General features: G+C 42.0%; 1 protein-coding gene across 1 annotated transcript in view; it reads left to right on the top strand.

Annotated features, from left to right (window-relative positions):
* LOC136863863 (uncharacterized) overlaps positions 1-23,051 on the top strand; it is a 249,690-nt gene that overhangs the window by 171,206 nt on the left and 55,433 nt on the right. The window contains exon 3 of the mRNA XM_067140222.2: positions 8,388-9,920. Within this exon, the coding sequence (XP_066996323.2) occupies positions 8,388-9,920 (1,533 nt within the window). The remainder of the gene's footprint in view (positions 1-8,387; positions 9,921-23,051) is intronic.

Below are 23,051 nucleotides of genomic sequence, written 5' to 3'. Positions count from 1 at the left end.
ATTCAGGCTTCTTCGATAATAGATCGCAAAATACCAACTATGATATTCGTGTGTAATTCAGGGAATTGATGGTTGGAATGCATTACCAGCAGCTGTCTTAGACCCTTTTCCCCAAAATGTAATATGTTTCAAGAATAGAGTCCAGCATTCTATGTGGTGTCCTATTCTAATGCAACGTTCAACCCACTGTAAACTGTAGTAAGTATTAAGGCAACTGAATGATTTAAGGTATGTGTGAATTTGTATGTGAACGTGCTGTATTTACGATGCTAAGATAATAGTTAGTATTTGGGCCGGGCTATCGACTGTACGTCATATGTAAAATTGTGAAGTACACTGACTGACAGAGCAAATGCAACACCAAGAAGGAGTGGTTCGAAAGGGATGAAAGTTGGGGAAAAAACAGAGACGGCACGGAAGAATAATCGATGTTTATTTCAAATCGATATGCAGGTTACACAATGCGCACGGCATCGACTCAGTAGGATGTAGGACCACCGCGAGCGGCGATGCACGCAGAAATACGTCGAGGTACAGAGTCAATAAGAGTGCGGATGGTGTCCTGAGGGATGGTTCTCCATTCTCTGTCAACCATTTGCCACAGTTGGTCGTCCGTACGAGGCTGGGGCAGAGTTTTCAAACGGCGTCCAATGAGATCCCACACGTGTTCGATTGGTGAGAGATCCGGAGAGTACGCTGGCCACGGAAGCATCTGTACACCTCGTAGAGCCTGTTGGGAGATGCGAGCAGTGTGTGGGCGGGCATTATCCTGCTGAAACAGAGCATTGGGCAGCCCCTGAAGGTACGGGAGTGCCACCGGCCGCAGCACATGCTGCACGTAGCGGTGGGCATTTAACGTGCCTTGAATACGCACTAGAGGTGACGTGGAATCATACGCAATAGCGCCCCAAACCATGATGCCGCGTTGTCTAGCGGTAGGGCGCTCCACAGTTACTGCCGGATTTGACCTTTCTCCACGCCGACGCCACACTCGTCTGCGGTGACTATCACTGACAGAACAGAAGCGTGACTCATCGGAGAACACGACGTTCCGCCATTCCCTCATCCAAGTCGCTCTAGCCCGGCACCATGCCAGGCGTGCACGTCTATGCTGTGGAGTCAATGGTAGTCTTCTGAGCGGACGCCGGGAGTGCAGGCCTCCTTCAACCAATCGACGGGAAATTGTTCTGGTCGATATTGGAACAGCCAGGGTGTCTTGCACATGCTGAAGAATGGCGGTTGACGTGGCGTGCGGGGCTGCCACCGCTTGGCGGCGGATGCGCCGATCCTCGCGTGCTGACGTCACTCGGGCTGCGCCTAGACCCCTCGCACGTGCCACATGTCCCTGCGCCAACCATCTTCGCCACAGGCGCTGCACCGTGGACACATCCCTATGGGTATCGGCTGCGATTTGACGAAGCGACCAACCTGCCCTTCTCAGCCCGATCACCATACCCCTCGTAAAGTCGTCTGTCTGCTGGAAATGCCTCCGTTGACGGCGGCCTGGCATTCTTAGCTATACACGTGTCCTGTGGCACACGACAACACGTTCTACAATGACTGTCGGCTGAGAAATCACGGTACGAAGTGGGCCATTCGCCAACGCCGTGTCCCATTTATCGTTCGCTACGTGCGCAACACAGCGGCACATTTCACATCATGAGCATACCTCAGTGACGTCAGTCTACCCTGCAATTGGCATAAAGTTCTGACCACTCCTTCTTGGTGTTGCATTTGCTCTGTCAGTCAGTGTACTAAAGGTACGTGTGAATTTGTATATCACGGTGTTGTAATGTTAAGCTAGTAGTAAGCCCAACCTCTAGTATCGTAAGCCGCAGTGTTAAGCACTGGAAATACTTGAGCTGTGTCAGAATTTGTATATGATGATGCTGGATTTACGATGTTAAACTAGTGGTATTTCTTATAATATTTTCTTTCCATTTTATTTCATTTCAATATAGGCACCTGAGCCAAGGCTCTTCTTGGTGCAATACAAATAAATTACAATAGCGGCTATATTCACAATGTAATTACAAAATAAAATACAGTAAATATATAATTTAACATGATGTAATAGATATGATAGGACAAAGCTTCCTAAACATAATTACCATACTATTTCAAGTATTTAGTTACAATACTCTTGAAAATAGGTAAAGTTGGTAACATTTTTATATTTTTTGGAAGTGAGTATACATAGTTATAGAAAGATGCCACCGAGCTCGATAGCTGCAGTCGCTAAAGTGCGGCCAGTATCCAGTATTCGGGAGATAGTAGGTTCGAACCCCACTGTCGACAGCCCTGAAAACGGTTTTCCGTGGTTTCCCATTTTCACAGCAGGCAAATGCTGGGGCTGTACCTTAATTAAGGCCACGACCGCTTCCTTCCCACTCCTAGCCCTTTCCTGTCCCATCTTCGCCGTAAGACCTATCTGTGTCGGTGCGACGTAAAACAACTAGCAAAAAAAATGCCAAAGAGAATTTTGACCATAACTAGTAGAATGAATCTGACTGTTGTGAATATTATAAATAATGCCAAATAATTCTTGTTTTTCTCTCTCGTTGTTGTTATTGTAAGTCGTGTAACATTTCGAAATACTTAATGTACGTGTGAATTTGTATCTGACGGTGATGTAATGTTAAGCTAGTATTAAGCCCACGCTACAGTATTGTAAGCTGTAGGTAGCGTTAAGCACTGGAAATACTTAAGTTGTGTGTGAATTTGTATTTGATGGTGCTGGATTTGTAATGTTAAAGCAGTAGTATTTCTTGTAATATTTTCTTTCATGGAATTGCTTGTTGTACTTTTGTTGTTGTTGTTGGATAATTCGTAATCTGTTTACCCTCCAGGGTCGGTTTTTCCCTCGGACTCAGCGAGGGATCCCACCTCTACCGCCTCAAGGGCAGTGTCCTGGAGATTCAGATTTTGGGTCGGGGGTACAACTGGGGAGAATGACCAGTACCTCGCCGAGGCGGCCTCACCTGCTATGATGAACAGGGGCCTTGTGGAGGGATGGGAATATTGGATGGGACAGGCAAGGAAGAGGGAAGGAAGGGGCCGTGGCCTTAAGTTAGGTACCATCCCGGCATTTGCCTGGAGGAGAAGTGAGAAACCACGGAAAACCACTTCCAGGGTGGCTGAGGTGGGAATCGAACCCACCTCTACTCAGTTGACCTCCCGAGGCTGAGTGGACCCCGTTCCAGCCCTCGTACCACTTTTCAAATTTCGTGACAGAGCCGGGAATCGAACCCGGATCTCCGGGGGTGGCAGCTAATCACGCTAACCACTACATCACAGAGGCGGACCTCGAAATTGGTAAAAAAAAATGGTTTGAAGTCAATGAGGTGTCTCTTTCGACAGCGTAGAATGAATACCTCGTATCTCACAAAGTTCTTCCTATCCAATTTTTCCCTTAAGACTCGCCACGCCTCCCAGCCACACATGGATATGCAGTCCATCAGAACAATGTACGTTGTGTTCTTTTTTCCTATGCGGGTGTGTGAAGGAAAATGAACCTTACCTTACCGTACTATAGGAAAGCATGTTTGTGTGACATATTTACTAATTCCTAGAGTATAAGTTTTATAAGGTTCATTTTCCTTTACTAGTAAGCATAGGAAAATAAACCCAACGAACATTGTTCTGATGGACTGCATACCCAGATGTGGCTGGAAGGCGAGACCAGTCTTAAGTGAAATAATAGATAGGAAGAACTTTGTGAGATACGAGGTTTTCATTCTAGGCCATCGTTATGCCTTGGTCGGTGAAGTCGCCTGACTTGAACCCCATTGAAAATCTGTGGACCGAGCGCGTTGCTGCGTGGCTTAGGTCTCGTAGCTGTCAAATTGCAACGCATGGGTTCGAACCCCTCTGTCAGCAGCCCCTGAAGATGGTTTTTCGTGGTTCTCCACTTTCACACCGGGCATGTGCTGGGGCTGTGCATTATTTAAGGCCATGGTCGCTTCTCTCCCGGTTCTAGCTCTCCCATCGTCGCCATAAGACCTATCTATGTTCATGCGACGTAAAACAGTTTAAAGAAAATGAAAATCTGTGTTGAGGGGGGGGGGGGCTGAGAATAGCTATACCTGTGGAAAAAGTTACCAACAAAATCAGTTGTGGCATGAACTCCATGGACTCCATGTATCAAAGGCTCAAGGAAGTGCCAAAAATGTGAAAAACTACCAAATATTGACTTGAAGTAAATGAAACAGGCGAGATCAAATTTATTTTTGTTTTTCGTCATGTTTGTGAGAGTGTTTTCATTTGTTTTCCTTGCTAGGCACTTCCTGTAAAAAACAATGATTTCGTAGTTCTGAAATATGAAGAATAAAGTAGACGTTTATTCGGTAAATCATCGTCGTTGTAACAGTCTAAACATATTCACAAGTAATCAAAAATGTTATTGTAACGTTTCAAAATCTGTTTATTCAATCACTACTGATCTGCATTTTGGGCAGTCGCCCATTTGGCAGATTCCCTATCTGTTGTTTTCCTAGCCTTTTCTTTAATGATTGTAAAGATATTGGAAATTTATTGAACGTCTCCCTTGGTAAGTTATTCCAATCCCTAACTCCCCTTCCTATAAACGAATATTTGCCCCAATTTGTCCTCTTGAATTCCAACTTTATCTTCATATTGTGATATTTCCTACTTTTAAAGACACCACTCAAACTTATTCGTCTACTGATGTCCTCCCATGCCATCTCTCCACTGACAGCTTTGAACATACCACGTAGTCGAGTAGCTCGTCTCCTTTCTCCCAAATCTTCCCAGCCCAAACTATGTAACATTTTTGTATCGCTACCCTTTTGTCGGAAATCACCCAGACTGCTTTTCTTTGGATTATTTCCAGTTCTTGAATCAAGTAATCCTGGTGAGAGTCTCATACACTGGAACCATACTGTAGTTGGGGTCTTACCAGAGACTTATATGCCCTCTCCTTTACATCCTTACTACAACCCCTAAATCATATTTATGTGATTACCCCAATGAAGATCTTTCCTTATATTAAGACCTAGGTATTTACAATGTTCCCCGAAGGGAACCTTCACCCCCATCAACGCAGTAATTAAAACTGAGAGGACTTTTCCTATTTGTGAAACTCACAACCTGACTTTTAACCCCGTTTATCATCATTCACTCACTCAACCAACCAGCTCAACCAACATTGAATTTCTCCATACGGTCGATATTGATCTACATCCTGCCTGTGTCAGCAATAGTAAACTTGTGCCCTAGTTCCGATGTGGTGCACCTTTTTCAGGCACACCCCTAATGGAGGTGAGCTGTTTATACAAATTTAACCACCCACCAGCCCTCATGTCGACAGTATCATTCACTTCGATACGCGCACTGTGAACACAAACCTCTTTTGTAGGCGCTTTTTTAACACTCGTGGCATTGTTCGCAGCTTTACTCTCCGCTCCACTATGTTTTCAGCCTTACATTGTTCGCAGCTTTACTCTACGCTCCACCATGTTTTCAGCCTTACATTGTTCGCAGCTTTACTCTCCGCTCCACTATGTTTTCAGCCTTACATTGTTCGCAGCTTTACTCTACGCTCCACTATGTTTTCAGCCTTACATTGTTCGCAGCTTTACTCTACGCTCCACTATGTTTTCAGCCTTACATTGTTCGCAGCTTTACTCTCCGCTCCACCATGTTTTCAGCCTTACATTGTTCGCAGCTTTACTCTCCGCTCCACTATGTTTTCAGCCTTACATTGTTCGCAGCTTTACTCTCCGCTCCACTATGTTTTCAGCCTTACATTGTTCGCAGCTTTACCTTCCGCTCCACTATGTTTTCAACCTTACATTCTTCGCAGCTTTACTCTCCGCTCCACCATGTTTTCAGCCTTACATTGTTCGCAGCTTTACTCTCCGCTCCACTATGTTTTCAGCCTTACATTGTTCGCAGCTTTACTCTCCGCTCCACTATGTTTTCAGCCTTACATTGTTCGCAGCTTTACTCTCCGCTCCACCATGTTTTCAGCCTTACATTGTTCGCAGCTTTACTCTCCGCTCCACTATGTTTTCAGCCTTACATTGTTCGCAGCTTTACTCTACGCTCCACTATGTTTTCAGCCTTACATTGTTCGCAGCTTTACTCTCCGCTCCACTATGTTTTCAGCCTTACATTGTTCGCAGCTTTACTCACCGCTCCACTATGTTTTCAACCTTACATTCTTCGCAGCTTTACTCTCCGCTCCACTGTGTTTTCAGCCTTACATTGTTCGCAGCTTTACTCTCCGCTCCACCATGTTTTCAGCCTTACCTTGTTCGCAGCTTTACTCTCCGCTCCACTATGTTTTCAGCCTTACATTGTTCGCAGCTTTACTCTCCTCTCCACTATGTTTTCAGCCTTACATTGTTCGCAGCTTTACTCTCCGCTCCACTATGTTTTCAGCCTTACATTGTTCGCAGCTTTACTCTCCGCTCCACTACGTTTTCAACCTTACATTGTCGACACAGTCCGCCTTCGTAGCGTAACGGTTAGCGCTATTAACTGCCGTCCTCGGATGTCCGTGGTCGATTTCTGGTACTGTCGACATAAGGGCTAGTGGGTGGTTAAAGTTGTATAAACAGCTCACGTCCATTAGGGGTATGCCTGAAAAATCTGCATCACGTCGGAACTAGGGCACGAGTTTACTATTGTTGACAGGATGTAGATCAATATCGACCGTATGGAGAACTTCAATGTTGGTTGAGCTTCATAAAACTAAATAATAACGGGCGGTATATATTTGATTGTAATAAACCATGCCACTGTTTGACCCAGTTTTCCCCTCCAGAACTGGAACATCTTAACAATATGTAAACGGATCTGAATACGGCACTTTAATATATTTACAAGCCGATTTTAAATTTATTTGATTTGAGGTATCTAAGTATGTCCACTCGATTGGACAAGTCGTGTTTGTTTGAGGTCTTATATCTTAATTTTTCCTTTATATTGTAAATTAAGGTTGACTGACTGGAATATATTTTATTATTTTCACATTTAAGTCTCTCATCATGAGGTCTGGCAGCCAAACAGGCGACAAGAAAGGCAGCATAGTGTTCATCGTTTGTTTTTCGTTCCAGACGTCCATTACGATCTCCAACGAAGTGTACCTTGTTCTTGATTAAGGGCCAGTCTACCGTTTGGTCACTCTCCTTTCCATCTCTGGTTAAACATTCTCAAACTGATTTAAGTCATTACCAAAAGTGTCCACCAAAAGAATCTTCGTGCTTCTACATAGTCAACCATTCTGGATCTAGTTGACACTTTGCGACCAGTGACCTGTCCTGCTGAAACAAAGTACATTATCGGGGTAAAAGCAACGGCATTTTGTTATAGTTTTCAAGTAAGAGAATATAGTGCCTGCAATTTCCATCGCATCCATTTGGAGCTTGAACTTTATTCTCTGTAGCATATTGACTCATCCATTTCCAACACGTAGTAGAGACAACCAGAGGATGGGCAATCGGTCATGTATTTCGAGTTGTATCGAGTGCTCCGGGGTCTTGAATAGCTTATAGGCCTACAGGTCTACAGGCCAACTACACATACTGTAAAAAAAAACACTCTTGTCGGAGTAGATGATGTGTAACTAGTCATTCCCCACATTCTGTTTACAAAATGCCTGTCGCCACTCCTGTTCCTCACAAAATAACTTTTGTTTCATTACCATAAGTCGAGATTTCAATCCCATGTTTCAGGCATAGTGTAACAATTTTTGAGCAGCCGTGAAAGTGTACAGATCACTTTCGTTACGAGAGAGGCAAGCTCTTTTGCTACAGGACGTGAACTGGACCGTTTGTCTTCGGCTTGAGTAGACACATTCTGTGAGTCTGTTCCACCGAGGTGAGTTACAGCTTCTGTTTCCTTCAGTTATCGATACGATGTTCTTGTGGTGTTATCTGAAATACTGTAACTCCGACCTCCTTTCCAGGTAGAAGGTCTGCTGTCTCAACATCAGCCGTAAGTCTCTCCCAAATCAAGTGGCTATGTTGAGGTGTTGTTATACAGTGAAGAACCTTGTGAACGGTTGGATACACATGTGATATAGAAGCCAAACCCAATTTCTAATGTATATTTAAAACATCATAGATAGAGGTCTATCCCCTCACCATTCTTTTTGTGCTGCCAAAGTGTATTTGTGTAATAACATAATAGCAATGAACATGAACGGAAGATTTCACTGTGACATTCTTATTCGCACAATTAAGCTTAAAATAATTTTCCATTTGTTTTTCAATCTGTCAGCCACATTTATGATCTAAAACAACTGTGTTATGACTTTGGATGCATTTAATGTTCCATTCTTAAATGTAGTATTTGTGCATTTTAATGTTTAAACTATTCAGTGAGGCAGCGTCCTATTTAATACCTTCTTATTTTTTCAGATACACTCAAATGACGCTAATGGCCTAATATATGGCATGCCTGACCCTCCACCCCTCGGGTCTGATCCAAAAGTCATGGAAGAGTTAATCGCTTGTTCCGGAGTCGATCCACCGCCTGATGACGATCTACAACACTTGATGGATCGCAGCAGCCAATTTGGTGTCCAGTTCCCAGTGCAAACTGTAAGATCTCAAAATCTTGAAGTTGGCAGTCAAATTCTCGAAGATAATGCGAATTCGGCATATCCACTTGTACACGAGTGCGTCCTGTATCTTATGTCCGACTTCTTGGACTTCAAACAGAAATATGGCTCCAAAACTGAACGTGACTTGTATACAGATATGGGGATTGTGGACTTCGTTCATCGCTTATTGAATAAGCGAGCAGTCTATTTTGTTAGTCGGTGGGATTGCTATGGATTAATCTGTGGAAAAAATGGAAGTGGAGGGTGGGAAAGTGTTGGAAAAGATTACGAGATTCCACCTCTTGTTCTTCGTGATTGTCTGAGTTACGATGAAATGAAGTTGTCCGCTCTGCTGTCCGTGTCTTCCCGAACTGTGTTCGTTAATGATGGGAACAGGACAAATTCTGGAGTTCGAAGAGTACACAATGTTCAGCCTAGTGGTGTAATTGTAGGCCTTATAGGTCCTCGACTGGAAAAGGTTAATGTAATGGAATATCAGGAAATGATAGTATCAGGAGATCAGAACTTAGTGGAAAACGGATATGGTGCCGAATGCTCAGATGAAGAATGTAAAAAGTATAATGAAATTAATCTCTGGCGATATATATGGGCAAGGTTCTATGGAGTTCTGCCTAACTTGCCAACTTATGATGAAGTAAAGAAGTTCATAAATGAACCAAATATGTGCAAACGGTTTCTCAAACTAAATGATGATGCATACTTTGACAGCTTAATTTACGAGAAGCGACTTGCCGTCTCGTTTGAAACCTTGCTTCTAGAAGCAGAACATCGAGCTAAGTCTGCTCGCAAGAAGGCATTCATACATGTTGTTGGTATAGGTCTCGGTGTATGGAGTATTGACAACAGACAGGAGAAAAGGTTTTTGAATGCCTTTGCCAGTTGTCTAAAGAAACTGAAGGGAGTTCTGCCAAACGTATCCGATGTTCGATTCGGTTGGTTCAAAGAAACGACCTGTGGTGGTGTTGGAAATGGAGGATTACTTGAAGGCCAATTTCGGGTTCATTTCTCGATGGACCCACCTCACACTTTACTGTATGGTGAACATGAAGGCAAGTTGCTCGTTGTATCTTATGCTTGGGACGGTAACGCATTGCCTGGTAATGAGTTTTGGTGTGGAGATATATGCTCCTCAGGTGACCCGGCAGCTGCGTGTTCTACTCAGATTGCTGAAATTCATAACCCACATATAAATCCTACTAAAGTAAGCGGTAAGAATCTTCATGTGGCAGTACCTGAGTGGGGAGTGATGCACATTTCAGAGTATGCTCGAAGGAAGATGCAGAGTCATCCGCAGTGCAAGACACTGCTGGGTCTGGACTGTGTCAAGGTATGTCAGACTTCACTGTGGAAGACTTTAAGTATTTTGAGATATTAGAAGTTAATTTATTTCGTAATACTTGGACTGTAGCACTATCATTTGTAATACTTGTACTGTAGTACTTTCATTCGAGATGATGATCAGTACACTATGTTGTTTCAGAGTAGCGCATGGCCTATCAGATACCGCTGGATTGCATGTAACGACGAGTAATGTGGATAATGTTTCTTGCCATGGTAGAGATATTCCCTCCGACCCATTCCAAATTTCATCTTTTATTCGTGTTAATAAGTTGGTTAACTCTTGCCTTGTTCGCACCTATTATTTTACGATAGTGGAAGAATAATACTTAATATCAGATATTCACTGCACGATAAATCCCTTTCTTTGAATATATATTCGATTGTGTTCATGCGATATAAATTACCTGTGGTTTTGATAGTAATCAGACGCTGAGTGAAGTGTGTCCTGTGCAATTCATAACAAATATTGTCTGATATTCTGTAAGTAGTTAAGAATCCCAGCCCACCATCACTGTCTTTGTAAGACGCCTATACTGAAATACAAGCTATGCTATATTTATTAAATCTTAGTAAACCATATTTCCCTTTCTTCAGTCGAGTTCTTTGGAATGTCCAAGGAATCAATCCGGTTATAACGCAACGGGTGGCAACAGCAAAGATGCTTCAAAGTAATTATTCAGAGACTGAGTATATTGCAACACTAATGAACGCGATAGGGAAGAAATCTTACACCGTCGTTAAAAATACATGAATATACCGACGTGTATATACCAATACATACAGGCCGTGTATATAATATACACCAATGTTCCAAATCCAGAAAGAGAGACAAACGTAAAAGACATGGGACTTTTATCCATATTTTGTTGCCATATTCAGTTTTAGACCAAAACTGTACAGGTGATATTTTCAGCATGAATTGAATATTTCCCTTGTTTACTTCTACTAGTGATATAATATTCTCCAAGTGCAATGACTTAGTCGTCGAATATGGACAGGGACCCGCTGCAGGCTTTTCAGGGCACGATCTAACGTACCATCTATTTTCCATATCTATCCCAAGATCGGGACATAAAACAGTATTGGTCCGGGGCTGCAGTGAATTTCATGCAAGTGAATTTAGAACCGAAGCAGATTTACTTCCCTGGGAACATGTCTTTCAGACCAACGATACAGATGCGGAAAGAACCCTCCTTGTTTCAATAATACGTACTACGCCATTTCCGCGTCCAGATTAGTGAACGTAAAAGGAATCCCAGCCAGCTTCTCAGGGTGCTTGAATATATAAGTTATTTTAGGTGGGATCAGAGAAAAGTTGATACGCCGAGTATGATGTTACCTAACTTTCAGTCTACTTGATGGACGTCTCCATCCGACGCATCAATGGGTCGACATAATTGCTTGAAAACTCCTTGTCTTAACTCTAATATTCCTTATGCTATTGAAAAAATCTATAAAAAATACTTCGAGTAAATTTTAACAACTACTATTTATTAAAATACAATGTAAGCATCTTGGAAGAGGAAAATTAAATGACGTTATTAAAATCCAAAATCGATTAAATATTATATAGCTGATGTGTTAAATTCATCTGATATATGATCAAATTTACCTCTGTTACCACTCTTTGTCATCATTGTGATAGACTAGACTTTATTTTATTTACAACGTTGCTGAAATGAAGTTACTAGAAAATACAATCTCATCCTGGGAAATTTAAGTTGCTGTCAGATAGTATTCTTTCAATTTAACGTCCATCGCTACCTGAAATAGTTGTACATGTTCATATCACAGCTCGGTAACAATTATGCTTGATATCATTATTTATGAATTGTATTATGAAATTTATTTTTATCGTTAGCATTGGAAACTCGACAAGTTTCTTGCTTAGTTCAGCCAATACTTGCTATTAATAACTTACTATTTTTCTATCATTCAAAAGATATGTCCTGAATTCATATTCCTATTCGAAATAAGGCAATCACAAAGTCAAATATATCATTTATCCATATACATATATAATAACATGTCCTGACTGACTGACTGACTGACTGACTGTCTGACTGACTGACTGACTGACTGACTGACTGACTGACTGACTGACTGACTGACTGACTGACTGACTGACTGACTGACTGATTCATCACCGCCGAGCCAAAAGTACTGGACATAAAGAAATGAAATTTTGGGGATATATTCATATTAACATGTGGGTGCTCACTAAGGTGGGATTTTTGGATTTTCCGTCGCGAAGGGGGTGAAAAGGGGGGTGAATATTTAAAAAGACGATATCTATATCTCAAAAACTTAAAAGTTTACAGATTTAAAAATTGGTATTTGGAATCTCCTTTAAAAATAAAGAAACACGTATTTTTTTCGGAAAATCCCATTAAGGGGGGTGAAAATGGGGGAAAAGGGGTTGAACACCTTTTATAAGAAGACTTATATCTCAAAAACTGAAGATGTTACTGACATGAAAATTGAAATTTGGAATCTCCTTTGAAAATGAAGAAACACGTATTTTTGATTTTTTGGATAATCCGATGAATAGGGGGTGAACAGGAGTAAAAGCGGGGTGAATTTTTAAAAAGACTACCTGTATTTGCAAATGATCTCAGACACCTAATATGTTACAGATATGAAAACTGGTATTTGGAATTTCCTGGAAAAGTAAAGAAACATAATTTGTTTTCGGAAAATCCACTTAGGAGGAACTGAAAAAGAGGGGGATTCTTTAAAATTAGCGTATCTACAGTATATCTCAAAACCTTAACATGTTGCAGACGTGAAAATTGGTATTTGGAATCGCCTTTAAAAATAAGGAAACACGTATTCTTTGGTTTTCGGGAAAAATCTTCTAACGGAGGGGGGGGGGGCTGAAAGGATTGAAAAACTAGTTGAATGTTTGTATGAGAATGTATACATACATACCAAAAAGCTAAAGATGTTAAAGGCGTGAAAACTGGTATTTGGAATCTCCATTAAAAACCAGCAAACACGCATTTGGGTGGGTGGGGGGGAATCTGCTTGGTAAAGTGGGGAATAAAAACGGAGATGAATTCCTTTTACGAGGATACATATATCTCAAAAACTGTAGATGTTACAGACATGAAAATTTGCATTTGGAATTTTCTTTCAAGCTAAAGAAACACGTAATCTTTTGTCTTTGGAAAAATCCACTTCAAGGGGGAAGGGGGGTGAATGAATTGAAAAATTACTTGATTTCTTTGTGTGAGGATACTTATACCTCAAAAAATTAAAAATATTGTCCGGCTCCATGGCTAAATGGTTAGCGTGCCGGCCTTCGCTCACAGGGGTTCCGCGTTCTATTCCCGGCAGGGTCGGGAATTTCAACCATCATTGGTTAATTTCCCTGGCACGGGGGCTGGGTGTATGTGTTGTCTTCATCATCATTTCATCCTCATCACGACGCCCAGGACGCCTACGGGCGTCATATCAAGGAACCTGCACCTGACGAGCCGAACCCGTCCTGGGATCTCCCGGCACTAAAAGTCACACGCAATTTCATTTCAACTATGAATGTTAAAGACGTGAACACTGGTATTTTGAATCTCTTTTAAAAATAAAGAAAGACGCGCTTTTAGGGGAACAATCAACTTAACGGATAAGAAGGGGGGTGAAAAAGGAGTTGAATTACTTTCATGAGTATAATTCTATCTCAAAAACTTAAGCTGTTACGGACGTGAAAGTTGGTATTTTGAATTTCCTTACAAAATAAAGAAAGTAGCATTTTTTTGTTTTTGGGAAGTCCGCCTAAAGCGGGAGAGGGGTGGAAAGAAGTGAGGAAGAAGAAGTTGAACAATTCTTATGAGAATACATTTATCTAAAAAACTGAAGGTGTCACAGACGTACAGGCATGAAAACTGGTATTCGAATATCCTTTAAAATTAATGAAACACGTATTTTTATTCTTGCTTTCGGAAAATCCAATTGAGGGGCTGAAACGAATTGGAAAAACGAGTGAAGTTTTAAAATACGTACCGGTATATCTACATTATATGTCGTCCGGCTCATTGGTTAAATGGTTAGCGTGCTGGCCTTTGGTCACAGGGGTCCCGGGTTCGATTCCCGGCAGGGTCTGGAATTTTAACCATCATTGGTTAATTTCCCTGGCACGGGGGATAGGTGTACGTGTTGTCTTCATCATCATTTCATCCTCATCACGACGCCCAGGTCGCCTTCGGGCATCAAATCAAAAGACCTGCACCTGGCGAGCCGAAACCGTCCTGGGATCTCCCGGCACTAAAAGGCATACGCCATTACACTTCAACTAAAAATGTTAAAGACGTGAACACTGGTATTTGGAATCTCATATAAAAATAAAGAAGCACGCACTTTTGGGGAGGGGGAATCAACTTAACGGTAGGAAGGGGAGTGAAAAAGGAGTTTAATTACTTTCATGAGTAAAATTATATCTCAGAAACTGAAGCTGTTGCAGACGTGAAAGTTGGTGTTTTGAATTTCCTTTCAAAATAAACTAAGAAGTATTTTTTTGTTCTCGGAAAGTCCACTTAAGGCGGGAGAGGGGTGGAAAGAAGTGAGGAAGAAGAAGTTGAATAATTCTTATGAGTATCCATTTATCTCAAAAACTAAAGGTTTTACAGACGTACAGGCATGAAAACTGGTATTTGAATATCCTTTAAAAATAATGAAACAGGTACTTTTTTGCTTTCGGAAAATCCAGTTGAGGCGCTGAAAAGTATTGGAAAAGCGGGTGAAGTTTTAAAATAAGTACCGGTATATCTACATTATGTCCGACTCGTTGGCTGAATGGTCAGCGTACTGGCCTTCGGTTCAGAGGGTCCCGGGTTCGATTCCCGGCCGGGTCGGGGATTTTAATCGCTTCTGATTAATTCTTCTGGCTCGGGGACTGGGTGTATATGTCCGTCCCAACACTCTCCCCATCATATTCAGACAACACACTACACTACCAACCACCACAGAAACACGCAATAGTGCTTACATCCCTCCAAAGAGGGTTGGCGTCAGGAAGGGCATCCGGCCGTAAAAACAGGGCCAAATCCACATGTGCGACGCAGTTCGCACCCGCGACCCCACAGGTGTGGGAAAAAGCGGCAGGAAAAGAAGAAGAAGAAGACCGGTATATCTACATTATATGTCGTCCGGCCTTATGGCTAAATGGTTAGCGTGCTGGCCTTTGGTCACAGGGGTCCCGGGTTCGATTGTTTTCATCATCATTTAATCCTCATCACGACGTGCAGGTCCCCTAAGGGCGCCAAATCATTAGACCTGCACCTGGCGAGCCGAACCCGTTCTGGGATCTCTCGTCGCTAAAAGCCATACGCCATTTCATTTTACATTATATGTCAAAACTTAACATGCTAGAGACAAGAAACTTGGTATTTGGAAAGTCTTTTAAAAATACGGGAACCTGTACCGTTTTGCTTTCGGACAGGGCACTTAACAGGCGGTGAAAGGTAGTGAAAAATAGTTGAATTATTTTTATGAAAATACTGAAAAGGCTGAGTTCTCTCAGTTCCAAGAAAAGGTGTCTAGTGAGCTGAAAGACATAACAAAAAAACTGGAATTTACTGAACAGCGCCTCGAACAACAGGCCGAGCTGCTTGATGAAGCTGAACAGTACAGCCGGCGGAACTGCTTAGTGCTGCATGAGGAGCCGGCAGAGAACGTTATCAACACGATGAAGGGCAAGTTAAATGTAGATATAACTATGTCTGATATAGATCGTTGCCATCGTTTAGGGGTGCTAAAACGAACCACAGCTCAGGTTGTTGCTTCGGGTAAGCGCCCTGTAATTATAAAATTCGTGCGTTATCATGACCGGGACAGAGTTTGGAGGGCCAAGCGGCTGTTAAAAGGAACTGGCCTTCTACTGACTGAATCCCTGACAGGTATCAGAAAAACTATTCTAAACAGGGCACGTGATCACTTCGGACTCCGACGGGTGTGGACACAGGACGGCCGCATTGTTGTTTTGAAAGACAATGGACAGAAAATGTTTGTTAGCAGCATGGCACAATTAATAAGCCTTATGTGAGCGACGAGATTGACTAGGAAAAACAATGAGTGATATAATAGCGTATAATGTTTGTGTATTTGAATGTGATTGTGTGTGCGAGAGTGATTGTGTAAATATTTCTGGAGGTGCTTATGAAACAACTAGGGTGAGTAGTTTGAATTTTTCTGTTGACAATGGCTAACGTAAATGAGTCAATTGTTTATACCGAACAGCATGTCCGTGATGTCATTGAACCTATCCCTCTTCATTGTCGTCCGCCTTGTAGTGATGGGACATTCGATTCATTTTACTGAATCGATTCATTTGATTCCGTTCACGTTACTGAATCGATACAGTGATCCGATTCACGGCTCATTGGTCACCGCTCCTACTGCATCTGTGCAGTATGTGCTGGTAAGACAGCAGCAACAGCATTCAGTGCTCGCAGCTGCCATCTGGTCTTCATACTATGAACTCCTTTCTTAGAAAAAAAATGCTAGTTACTCTAATACGTCGAAGGTTTCCGGCGACGCACGGTGGGAAAGGTTAGGATTAGGAAGGTAGCAGCCATGGCCTGAATTAAGGTACAGTCCCAGCATTTCCTGGTGTGAAAATGGGGAAACTACGGAAAACCATCTTAACGGCTGCCGACGGTGGGATTCGAACCCACCATCCCCCGAATGCAAGCGCATAGCCACGCGATATTAACCGCACGACAACTCGCTCAGTCATTTTTGAAAATATGTATTTTTCTATCAGCTGAGAATTTTTTTAAATCGTTATATTTTGTATAGGCTACCGAGATGTACAGTAACCCGCTGGTTTTCTGATTCAACATACTGTTATTGCATCTGTCCACATATGATTGAAGTCTTGTGCAACGATGTGACATATGAACTGAGAGAATACTGAGCCGTTCTTCCCAATATAAAACACGTACTTTTGAGTGGTCATGAGCATGACTCGTAGTCATAGGGCAGGCTAGAGTCGAGTTTAATTGTCAAATGTAAACTAAGTTATAATACTAAGATTCATTAAACTAATAAATAGTATAACCTAATAGCCTACCTACTTACTAGCTACTTCAGAATTATGTTGTGACTACCTTTCTAACACTGCAAATAAATCCATCTCCTATTTAAACCTCCCTGTAAGAAGAGGACAGTGAATGCAAATGGGTATTACTTTCAAATGAGCTGAGCTCGAGAGTCCATTATAGCATACTATTCTTTCAGTGTAGCATGGCTCACTGTATGTCTCGCTGCAGTGAGCCGATAAGGAGCCGTGTGTATCATGTGTCTCACTGAGCCGCGCTCGTTCACGATTCTTTCGATGTGCCATGATTCACTGTCTCGCTGCAGCGGAAGCTCGGCTCTCCGCGTGTCCAGTGAGCCGATAAGGAGCCGTGTGTATCATGTGTCTCACTGAGCCGCGCTCGTTCACGATTCTTTCGATGTGCCATGATTCACTGTCTCGCTGCAGCGGAAGCTCGGCTCCCCGTCAACGTCCAGTGAGTGCGCCACTCAGCACTGTCCGCTGGGAGTAAACTGAATCGTGTGCCGTGAGCTCGCCGTTCCTGTGAATCGATTCACTCGGACACTTGAATGAATCGATACACTGCTTCGAATCATGCATTCAGTAGCCAACACTACCGCCTTCACCCTTACCTTCCCCTTCACCAGCCGTGGCAGGAGACATTCTTAAGGAAAGGTTAGCTCCCCACCAACAATATTTTCAGTGTTGTCATATCAATGCACAATCGCTTCTTTGTCACTTCGACGAAATACAGACTCTATTTAGTAACAGTAACTTGCATTGTATTTGTGTAACAGAGACATGGTTACAGCAGTCACTCAAATCTGATCTCGTAAAGCTGAATAACATGATGTTACATCACCTAGATCGTTTAAATGGTGTAGGGGGCGGTTGCGCTATATATTGCCGTAGCGACTTAAAAAGTAAAATAATTATGACCTCAGATCCTAAGACTCCATTTCGACCTGAATTCATGTTTGTTGAACTCTTGATTAATAATCAAAAACTACTGATCGGAGTGGTATACAAGGCTCCGGACATACGACATATATCTGACCTAGAAGTGGCATTATCGAAGTTAACTCCGCTGTACGAAAACAAAATCATTCTTGGTGACTTCAATACTAATCTCCTAGTTACAAGTAACGAATCAACATACTTACAAAACTTATTCCATGGCATAGATTACAATATACTGACACTAGACGCGACTAACCATGTTCACAGAATAAACCACACGTCTCACACACTGATTGACCTTATTATAACAAACAATCCGCAGAAAGTGGTAAAACATGGACAGCTTGCTGTACCAGGTATTTCGACCCACGATCTCATATACTTATGTTACTCTCTCAAGACACCAAAGTACAAAACCAGGTACATAACGCGAAGGGACTTCAAGCATTTTAATACTGAGAAATGAAGCATATCAATTGCCGTGGAGTGACATTCTACTGACTAATGACGTTGATGATAAGGTTGACAGACTGAACTCTTTAATATTAGGACTGTATGACAAACACGCTCCGAAGAAGCAAATTCGAGTTTCTCACCCTTCGTCTCCTTGGCTGTTGTTGTTTGAGTCATCAGTCCATAGACTGGTTTGATGCAGCTCTCCATGCCACCCTATCCTGTGCTAACCTTTTCATTTCTACGTAACTATTGCATCCTACATCTGCTCGAATCTGGTTGTCATATTCATACCTTGGTCTACCCCTACCGTTCTTACCATATACACTTCCTTCAAAAACTAACTGAACAAGTCCTGGGTGTCTTAAGATGTGTCCTATCATTCTATCTCTTCTTCTCGTCAAATTTAGCCAAATCGATCTCCTCTCACCAATTCGATTCAGTATCTCTTCATTCGTGATTCGATCTATCCATCTCACCTTCAGCATTCTTTTGTAACACCACATTTCAAAAGCTTCTATTCTCTTTCTTTCTGAGCTAGTTATCGTCCATGTTTCACTTCCATACAATGCCACGCTCCACACGAAAGTCTTCAAAAACATTTTTCTAATTCCGATATCAATGTTTGAAGTGAGCAAATTTCTTTTCTTAAGAAAGCTCTTCCTGCTTGTGCTAGTCTGCATTTTATGTCTTCCTTACTTCTGCCATCGTTAGTTATTTTACTACCCAAGTAACAATATTTATCTACTTCCTTTAAGACTTCGTTTCCTAATCTAATATTTCCTACATCACCTGCCTTCGTTCGACTGCACTCCATTACTTTTGTTTTGGACTTATTTATTTTCATCTTGTACTCCTTACCCAAGACTTCGTCCATACCATTCAGCAACTTCTCGAGATCTTCTGCAGTCTCAGATAAAATAACAATATCATCGGCAAATCTCAAGGTTTTGATTTCCTCTCCTTGGACTGTGATTCCCTTTCCAAATTTCTCTTTTATTTCCCTTACTGCCTGTTCTATGTAAACATTGAAAAGGAGAGGGGACAAACTGCAGCCTTGCCTCACTCCTTTCTGGATTGCTGCTTCTTTTTCAAAGCCCTCAATTCTTATCACTGCTGACTGATTTTTATACAGATTGTAGATAATTCTTCGTTCTCGGTATCTGATCCCTATCATCTTCAGAATCATAAAAAGCTTGGTCCAATCAACATTATCGAATGTCTTTTCTAGATCTACGAATGCCATGTACGTGGGCTTGTCCTTCTTGATTCGATCCTCTAAGATCAGACGTAAAGTCAGGATTGCTTCACGTGTTCCTACATTTCTTCTGAAGCCAAATTGATCTTCTCCCAACTCAGCTTCAACTTGTTTTCCCATTCTTCTGTAAATAATACGTGTTAAAATTTTGCAGGCATGAGATACTAAACTAATGGTGCGGTAGTTTTCACACCTGTCAGCACCGGCTTTCTTGGGAATAGGTATAACAACATTCTGCCGAAAATCGGATGGGACTTCTCCTGTCTCATACATCTTGCACACTAAACGAAATAACCTTGCCATGCTGGTTTCTCCTAAGGCAGTCAGTAATTCAGAGGGAATATCATCAATTACAGGTGCCTTATTCCTATTTAGGTCACTCACAGCTCTGTCAAACTCTGACCTCAAAATTGGGTCTCCCATTTCATCAGCATCAACAGCCTCTTCATGTTCCAGAACCAAATTATCTACATCTTTACCTTGATACAACTGTTGGATATGCTCCTGCCATCTTTCTGCTTTGTCTTCTTTCCCTAGAAGTGGCTTTCCATCTGAGCTCTTAATATTCATGCACCTAGATTTCCTTTCTCCAAAGGTTTCCTTGATTTTCCTGTATGCAGCATCTACCTTTCCCAGGACCATACAGCCTTCGACATCCTTGCACTTCTCCTTCAGCCATTCTTCCTTAGCTGCCTTGCACTTTCTATCCACTTGATTCTTTAATCGCCTGTATTCTTTTCTGTCCTCTTCATTTCTAGCATTCTTGTATTTTCGTCGTTCATCAATCAGGTCTAGTATCTCCTGAGTTATCCACTGATTCTTAGTTGATCTTTTCTTCCTTCCTAACATTTCTTCAGCAGCCCTACTGTCTTCATTTTTCATGACTCTCCACTCCTCCTCTATAATGTTTCCTTCAGCCTTTTCACTTAGTCCTTGTGCAACATGTTCCTTGAAACAATCCCTCACACTCTTTTCTTTCAACTTGTCTAGATCCCATCTTTTTGTATTCTTTCCTTTCTTCAATTTCTTCAACTTCAGATGGCATTTCATGACCAACAAGTTGTGGTCAGAGTCTACGTCTGCTCCTGGGAAAGTTTTGCAATCCAATACCTGGTTTCTGAATCTCTGCCTAATCATAATGAAGTCTATTTGATACCTTCCAGTGTCTCCAGGTCTCGTCCACGTATACAACCGTCGTTTGTGGTGTTTGAACCAAGTATTGGCAAGGACTAAATTATGATCAGTGCAGAATTCAACCAGCCGACTTCCTCTTTCGTTCCTTTTGTCCCAATCCAAATTCTCCTACTGTACTACCTTCTCTTCCTTGGCCTACCACTGCTTTCCAGTCTCCCATCACAATTAGATTCTCATCACCTTTTACATATTGTATTAAATCTTCTATCTCCTCATATATTCTTTCAATTTCTTCATCATCCGCTGAACTAGTAGGCATATAGACCTGCACTATTGTGGTGGGCGTTGGTTTGGTGTCTATCTTGACGACAATAATTCTTTCACTATGCTGGTCGTAGTAGCTTACCCGCTGCCCTGTTTTCTTATTCATTATTAAACCAACTTCTGCATTTCCCCTGTTTGATTTCGTGTTGATTATTCGATAGTCGCCTGACCAAAAATCCTGATCTTCCTGCCAACGTACTTCACTTATACCAACTACATCGAACTTTAGCCTATCCATCTCCCTTTTCAGATTCTCTAACCTACCACAACGATTCAAACTTCTAACATTCCACGCTCCGACTCGCAGAATGTCAGTATCCATCTTCCTGATGATCGCCCCTTCTCGTGTAGTCCCCACCCGGAGATCCGAATGGGGGACTAGTTTACCTCCGGAATATTTGACCCGGGAGGAAGCCATCATCAGTACATCATTCATACAGAGAGAGCTGCATGTCCTCGGGAGGTAGTTACGGCTGTAGTTTCCCGTTGCTTTCAGCCGTGTAGCAGTATCAACACAGCTAAGCCATGTTGAGTATTATTACAAGGCCGTATCAGTCAATCATCTAGACTGCCGCCCTTGCAACTACCGAAAGGCTGCTACCCCCCTTTCGATGAACCATTCGTTAGTCTGGTCTCTCAACAGATACCCATCCGATATGGTTGCACCTGCGGCTCGGCTATCTGCATCATTGGGACACGCAAGCCTCCCCACCGCGGCAAGGTCACATGGTTCGCAGAGGAGGCTCCTTGGCTAACAAATGAAATTAAGTCGGTCATGGCAAATCGTGACTCTTGGTATAGGCGATTTAGGCGAACTGAAAGCACTAGTGATTTCGAAAATTACCGTATTCTTCGAAATCAAGTTAAGAAATTAATTCGTAACAGCAAGTACAAATATATTCAAGAGATAACAAACAGACGAAATTCAGGACTAATATGGAAACATTTGCTTCATATGGGTATAGGTCGCAGCCTGACCATGCAGACACCCAGTATACCACTTGATGATCTAAATTCTCATTTTACGAAAGCAGCATACACTAATAATGATATTACTGACAATAATGACTATGATGCTAACTATACTAACAATGATAATAATAATAGTAATAATAATCATCATCATCTACCAGTTGATGACCTAACTGATGATGATATTAACGCCATAAATGTTCATTCCCGAGTAAATCAAGTAAAATTCAGTTTCAAAAAAGTTGGTGCGAACGATGTGAAGCGTGTAATTTACTCCCTCAAGTCAGATGCTCCGGGTAATGACGACATACCATTATCTTTCGTAAAAAATATTATTGGTGCCATATTACCTATTCTGACGCATATATTTAATCATTGCCTCGTACAGGGAGTATTCCCAACTGTGTGGAAGCAGGGTATCGTCATTCCTACTCCTAAGAAGAATTCTCCTAGTTTACCATCAGATTATCGCCCTATATCCATTCTCCCACCCCTTTCCAAAGTACTAGAACGCTTGGTACACGAACAAGTCCTCACTTACTTGACTAACTTCTTACTGCTTGATCCTTACCAATCTGGTTTCAAGAAAGGACACAGCACAACGACTGCCCTACTGAAAGTAACTGATGATATCCGACAGGCAATGGACACTCGACAAGTGACTGTACTGGTTCTACTTGATTTTTCTAGTGCTTTCGATACTGTTGTTCCTCAACTGCTACTTTCAAAATTGGATTCATTAAATTTCAGCAAGACGGCAATAAACTTTTTCAGTTCGTACCTCAAAAATCGCCGTCAGTGTGTCAAAGTAAATAATAGCAGATCTGAGTCGCTTAACAAACCCCTCGGTGTCCCCCAAGGGTCTGTACTTGGACCATTGCTGTTTGCAATGTACTTACATGATGTTGCAAAATCGATTACACATTGCAAGTATCATCTTTATGCTGATGATCTGCAGATCTACTACCACTCAAGAACTG

The sequence above is a fragment of the Anabrus simplex genome, chromosome 2, assembly GCF_040414725.1.
Source record: "Anabrus simplex isolate iqAnaSimp1 chromosome 2, ASM4041472v1, whole genome shotgun sequence".
In the NCBI taxonomy this organism is placed as follows: Eukaryota; Metazoa; Arthropoda; class Insecta; order Orthoptera; family Tettigoniidae; genus Anabrus; species Anabrus simplex.
Note: the sequence above shows the minus strand (reverse complement) of the source record. Positions and strands in the feature narration are given on the sequence as shown.